This window comes from Gossypium raimondii, chromosome 7 (genome assembly GCF_025698545.1).
Source record: "Gossypium raimondii isolate GPD5lz chromosome 7, ASM2569854v1, whole genome shotgun sequence".
Taxonomy (NCBI): domain Eukaryota; kingdom Viridiplantae; phylum Streptophyta; class Magnoliopsida; order Malvales; family Malvaceae; genus Gossypium; species Gossypium raimondii.
Window position 1 is genome coordinate 20,260,281 of NC_068571.1, and position 6,948 is coordinate 20,267,228.

Here is a 6,948-nt window from a genome sequence, read left to right on the forward strand (position 1 = left end):
CATTCATTCATTTTAACATACTTAGGTAAAAAGATTGAAACATACTTGAAAATTTTAAAAATTCATGCTGCAAAATATTTTCCTTTGCCTTACCACCCTTTAAAAAGAAGCAATGTCCTAATTGTAAAAATAAAATAATGAGTGAAAACTGAACACTAGGTAGGGTTGTAAGAAAAGAGAGGTGAGTCATAAAGACTGCTTAAGTACCAAGTCTTTCTCAACAATCCAATCCTAGACATGTTCATTCACATTACTAAATCACTTTGCTTTTCCTAACAAAGAAGAATAGAGCTTATTTTATTCATGCTTGCAATTTATTATGCGAAAGCAAAATTCTAACTAGGAAATAAAAATAAACACATAAAAAGAAATAAATACTAAAGACAAGAAGTTCCCCTTTTTATTTATTTGACTTATCCTCCTCGTCTTCCTCCTTTGATGCTTTATTCTTGGTTTCATCCTCATCTTCCTTCTATGACTCAAAGATATAATCTAGGAACTTAAGAACAAAATTGTTAGAGATATTTTTAACAGTATTTCATACATAATCATCTCTAATCTTCGCATATTTCTAATAAGCCTGTTGTTGGTTATGCATAAATTTCATCATATCCATCATAATTGAAAATTTTAATTTCTTCATAGTATTTGAAGAAGTGGGCATAGGAACGATCAACTTAGGATCAACACATGGTTCAACGGGATCATCAGCATTCGTCTCCTCTCTTGGTTTAGAAATTTCTGGTTCCTTTATCGGTTCTAGATTGTTCGGTTCTTCTTTAAATTTTGGTTTTTCTGTCTCATCAACTGAGTCAGCTTCCAGTTTGGATTTGTTCGACGACTCGTCAGTTTCTGGTTTGGTTGGTTCATTTGGGTTTAGCTCATGGACATTCTCTGCTAACCTTTTAAGATCATGGCTGTAATGCAACCTTGAACATACGAGCCCTTCAAGTTTGCTTTTGTTTTAACTTGGGCCCTTAAGCAAAGTGAAGTTATCAATGATGGGAAGTAAGCACTTCATGTCTTCTTTCTAGCACAATCGTAGACCTCCTTAAGAATAATCTTCCTAATATTGATAGACCTTTTTGTCATAATTACTTACAACAAAAGAATTTGCTCCATCGAGATGGTGGAACTATGTGAGATAGGCATGAAACTATATTGAACAAAGTAGAACCATACCTTAGCCATTCATTTTAGATATTCCCTTCAGCAAGAATGACTATCATACTTTCTTATAATCCATTGGGATCCTAGATTTCTCATAACATGAAGCACTTGTTGAATAAAATCTCAATTTATATTTGTCATCATGGAAAAGTACTCAACTTCTTCAACATCAGGTAGGTTAAACAAATCATTAATGGACTTAAAATTTAGGGGTACCTTCTTCTTTTGAATAATAACTTCAGTAGCATATGACATAGTTAGGTTGGCATAGAACTCTCAAACTAAGTCCTCTTCGGGCAATGATCATGCATCGCAAAAATAGTTCCAATTGAGGGCATCAATTGTCTTTCATATTGGCCATGACACAACCATCTTATCATTGCTCTCCAAGTTGAAACCTTTTTCCGGCATCATGGGTTGATTTTTAAAGATGGAACCAAACCTTTCTTTTGCTTCCTTATCTTGGATCACAATTGGATTTTCAACAGAGGTCTTAGAAGATCTAGTTCTTTTGTGAGACATGATGAGCTTTCCCGAAAAATAGGAAGAATTTCAGCCAAAGGAAGAGAAAATAAATCGATAAGGGATGGTAGCAAGATGTTTGCCGTGACGATAGGCATGTGGTGGCGATAAGGTTGCTCCAACAAAAGACTCGATACGGCAAATAACAATGGCTTTGCGACAAGAGATGAAAATTGGGGAAATTTTTTGGGTTTTAGACTGACGGCTAAGAGGAAAAAGAATGAGTGGCTAGGGTTTAAGCTAATTACTTGAAGGGTTGTGAAAATTATTGTGGTAGAGATGGGTTTATATAATGGTGAATTAGGGCAAACTTGTAGTGGAAATTTAGCTACAAGGGTGACTAGGGTGGCAAGTATAGAGGAAGGGAGAAAGTGCTGGAAAAATTAGGGGTTTTAGGTAACCCTTAGACGATAATGTGGGGTAAATTTCTCTTCTTCTTTGTTTTAGGCCTTGAGCCCAAACTGTATCACAAACTAGACTGCTTAAGATAAAATAAGCTGATTAGTACTTGGGCCAATTTGACCCCTTTATTAAACAAATTAAATTAAATTAACATTATCATTAACATGAAAAAAATATTAAAATAAAATATTCAAAGTTAATTAGAAAATTTCTTCTCAAAAGATTACATTAAATTATTTCTTAGGAAAGGTTGGATGGGTCACAATAGTCCCGCTGAAGTTCCAATTTCCATAGGCAGAATTAATTAAATGTACTAATTTAAGAAAAATAATTTCTAATTATTTATTAAAAAATAAGATCATAAAAATTAAGGGTCTATTGACTTGAATGAGATTTTAATTCGCTCAACTTTACCATCCCAATAGTGCTTGAGACGTTGACCATTAACTTTAAATGTACCTCCATGGTTGTCATACAATTTTACAACTCTATATGGATAAACTTTGCAGATGGTATAAGGTCCTCTCCGTCCGGATTTGAGCTTCCCAGGGAATAAGATTAGCCTCGAATTAAACAACACTTTCTGACCTTTGAATTCACGAGGTTGTATCCGACTTTCATTCCATCTCTTAGATTTTTCTTTACACATCTTGGCATTCTCGTATGAAAATAACCTCAACTCTTCCAATTCATCAAACTGTAGCATCCTTCTCTCATCAGCTTCCTTGAGATCCAAATTTAATTGTTTCAAGGCCCAATGAGCTTTATTTTTCAACACAAGAAGCAAATGACATGCCTTTCCAAAAACTAGCCGATAGGGAGTCATTCCTAAAGATGTCTTAAAAGTAATTCGATAGGCCCATAGAGCATCATTGAGCCTTCGAGACCAATCTTTTCTGTTAGGGTGCACTACCCTGTCAAGAATACCTTTGATTTCACGATTCACCCTTTCAACTTGTCCATTTATCTGTGGGTGATAGCTAGTAGCAATTTTATGTTTCACATCTTACTTGTCAAGCAACCACTTAAGCCATTTATTCACAAAGTGAGATACTTCATTGCTAATTATAGCTTTAAGAGTCCCAAATCGTGTAAATATATGCTTATGTAGGAATCGCATGACTACCTTAACATCATTTATTGGGTATGCCTTGGCTTCAACCCACTTGGATACATAATCCACAACTAAAACATTTGTCAAAAGCATCTTGTTCCTCCTTGATATGTTTCCGGTTCTTTGACATATATCGCAGTTTTTCACATATGCACACACATCCTTAAATACTGCAGTCCAAAAGAATCCTACTTGCAAAATCTTTGCTACAACCACCAAAGTGTCCCCCACTTAGAGATGAATGGTAGTGGTACAAAATCTCGCCAATCTCACTTCCAGCTATGCACTTCATGATTATGTTATTTGCATATTGTTTAAACAAAAATGGATCCTCCTAGAAACAATACCGACTATCATGAAGGAATTTCTTCCTTTGTTGGTATGTCATTTCTTGAGGAATTATTCCACATGCTAAATAGTTGACAAAACCAGCAAACCAAGGTGTTTCATGAATTCAACTTACCTCGAAGATATGCTCATCAGGAAAATTCTCATTAATTGGAACCGGTGAAGAAGTTACCTTATTTTGTTCCAGCCTCGACAGATGATCAAGTACTTGATTTTCAACACCCTTTCTATCTTTTGATCTCAAGGTCAAATTCTTGGAGTAAATGTATCCAAAGAATTAGCCTCGATTTAACATCTTTCTTCGTGAGTAAATACTTAATGGCTGCATGATCGGTAAACACTGTAACTTTGGTACCTATAAGATATGAACGAAACTGGTCAAAAGCAAAAACTATAGCAAAGTGTTCTTTTTCAGTTCTCGCATAATTGAGTTGGGCTCCTGTCAAAGTTCTGTTTGCATAGTAGATAGAATGAAACACTTTGTTTCTTCTTTGACCCATCACATCTCTAACAGCGAAATTGCTTGCATCACATGTCAACTCAAAAGGTAAGTTCCAATCAGGTGTAACAATTATTGGGGCTTGGATTAAATGGCTATTTAATTTTTCAAAAGCTTCTAAACATGCTTTGTTAAAATAAAAAACAATATCATTTTCTAAAAGCATATACAAAAGTTTAGAAATTTTTGAAAAATCTTTGATAAACCTACGATAAAAACTAGCATGACCTAAGAAACTTGTAACTCTTTTTTGTAACACCTCTAACTCATCTCTGTCGCCAGATTAGGGTTACGAAACATTACCAATCAATCAAAAATCATTTAACATCATAACATTAAATAATTTAACCTTATTAAAAACCAACCAATCATATGCATTTTTTCCCTAAATCGAGCCTTCGAGGCCCTAAAAATAGCTTAGAAACAGTTCAAGACTAATTTGAAATAAATCAAAAAATTTGGGGAAAAAATAAAAATTTAAAAAATAGGGGACACATGGCTGTGTGACCAGGCTGTGTGGAATGTCCCAAGTTGTATAACTTTTGAAATAGGGACACAAGGCCATATCTCAGCCCGTGTCCCTGCTCATGTAACTCATTGAGTAGGGCCACACAACCGTGTCGTAGGCCGTATGCCAGACTGTGTAACTCTCTAACTTGAGACACACAGCCGTGTAACACACTGACTTAATACATACAGTCGTGTCCTAGGCCATGTGCACCTAATTGAACCTTAAATGTCAGGTTTACCATTTCAAGCTTTCTTGGACACTAACCAATATTGTAAATGACGTTAAACAAGCTCAAACCATACTATTTCAACCATCCTAAGTGCCTAACCAATGTACCCTCATTGGTACCACAAGTATACACAATTATACAATAATAGATTTGGGTCTTACTTCACCTATCCCCAACAGTTTGAAAATAGATTTGGGCATGAAGTTGATGCTTGCTCTAAGGTTGCACAAAGCGTTACTGCAATAAGATTCTTCGATGTTACAGGGTATCGTAAAGCTTTTAGAGTCTTTCAATTTTAGAGGTAGCTTGTTTTGTAAGAATGGATTGCACTCATTCGCCAAAGCAACAGTCTCATACTCACTAAGCCTTTTCTTCTTGGATAGAATATCCTTCATAAACTTCACGTCATTAGGCATTTTCTCTAAAGTCTCCACTAGCGGGATGTTAATGTGAAGTTGCTTTAGAACATCAAAGAACTTCTTGAATTGCACCTCTTATTTCTGCTTATGCTACTGAAGTTTTTGAGGATATGAAACTTTAGTTTGAAATGGAAAACTTTTCTGAGAAGGTAAATCTACAAAAAAAGGTGTTAGCTTTTTAGAATTCACTAGTTTACGGTTTACCTTATCAAAATTTTCAGCATTTGATTTTTTTAGTGTAGGAACTTCAACTGTTGGTTGACTTTCCTCTTTTTCAATAGACTCATCTTCAATCACAACCTCCTTGGGTTCTAAAATCTTACCACTTCGTAATGCAACTACCTTGCAATATTCCTTAACCAAACTCCTTGGATTTTCTGTATCACTCGACAAAGCTCATTGTGGTCTACTACGAAGCTCAGTAGCTAACTGATCCATCTGGTTCTCTAGATTGTTCAGTTTTGCTACTTGATTTTGGATCAAAGCGTCATTTTTTGCCATTATGCCTTCAAAAAGTCCTCCAAACTATTTGATGACTCATCTTGAGGTGGTTTTGGAGTTTATTGACTAAACCATTGGGATTGATTGGGTCTATGGTGCATATGATTGTTCGGTCCATTTCTTTAATTACTCCAGGAAAATTTCAGATGATTCTGCCATGATGGATTATAGAAGTTGGACTGTGGTCCTTGTCCAATTTTATTTTGATATTGATTCCTTACATAACAAACAAACTCGGGGTTTGATGGGTAATTCTTGAAAGAATAACCATCCCCACAATACACACATGAAACAACATCATACTGACTTGGTGATTGAGCTGTAAAATTATTCAAACCATTAAGGGTAAACTTTTTTAACATTGAGGAAATAGAAGATACCTGAGTAGAAAGTGAAGTCAGTACGTCCACTTCATGCAATTCAGCTACTCGTCTTTCAAAAATTGCTCGATTTGTCGACCATTGGTAATTGTTACTAGCGGTCCTTTCGATGATCTCGTTATAAGACTTAGAAAAAAATCAAACCATTCGTAGAAGCATCTACCATTAATCTTGTAAGTGCATTGAGACCGTTATAAAACGTCTCCAGTTGGAAACAATAAGGAATCCCATGATAAGGACACTTACGAAGAAATTCCTTAAATCTTTCCCACGCCTCGTATAAGGACTCGTCATCCAATTATTTAAAAGTAGTTATCGCATGTTGCAACTTTGCATTCTTACTCGGTGGAAAATACTTTACCAAAAAACTTTATGCTAATTCTCGCCAAGTAGATATTGAACTTGGTGGCAATGAATTCAGCCATGCTCGTGCTCGATCACGCAACGAGTATAGGAACAACTTCAACCTTAACGCATCTTCAGTCACACCAGCTATCTTAAACGAATCATTCACCTCCATGAATAATCGAAGGTGAAGATGTGGATCTTTTGTGGGCGTACCACTAAACTGCCCCACCGTTTGGAACATTTAAAACATCACTGGTTTCAATTCGAATTGGGATGCCTCGATATCCGCCCTCGTAATTCTCAAATTTAATTCATTAAAGAGTGGCACAGCGTATTGTCATATGGCACGATCCCTATCATCAGCAATAAGGATTGGGTTGTGCACATGATTAACTCCATTACCATGTCCATCATTTTGATTTCCAAGGTCCATCTCGACTTGTCTTTGAGCAAATCTTTCGCATCTTCTTTGTCTAAATGTCCGCTCAATTTCAAAGTCTACATG

At 35.7% G+C, this 6,948-nt stretch overlaps 1 protein-coding gene and 1 non-coding gene across 2 annotated transcripts; one reads left to right on the top strand and one right to left on the bottom strand.

The window, feature by feature from the left end:
* Nucleotides 1–2,461: 2,461 nt before the first annotated feature.
* LOC105763283 (uncharacterized) lies at nucleotides 2,462–3,500 on the bottom strand. Its single transcript, XM_012581442.1, has 3 exons — nucleotides 3,482–3,500; nucleotides 3,221–3,378; nucleotides 2,462–3,061 (listed from the first exon to the last, which is right to left on the bottom strand). Exons 1-3 carry the CDS (start codon nucleotides 3,498–3,500, stop codon nucleotides 2,462–2,464), a joined length of 777 nt encoding a protein of 258 aa, XP_012436896.1.
* A 2,819-nt stretch (nucleotides 3,501–6,319) lies between these two features.
* LOC128042666 (small nucleolar RNA R71) lies at nucleotides 6,320–6,425 on the top strand. The gene has a single exon (XR_008198181.1). It is a non-coding gene; the product is annotated as a small nucleolar RNA R71 (small nucleolar RNA).
* The last annotated feature ends 523 nt before the right edge of the window (nucleotides 6,426–6,948 follow it).

Excerpts from the sequence above, each read along its gene's own strand:
- LOC105763283 (XM_012581442.1), bottom strand. Across the intron at positions 3,062-3,220 it reads ACCCAATAAATGATGTTAAG|ATAAATGGACAAGTTGAAAG; the intron begins GTAGTCATGCGA and ends TATCACCCACAG.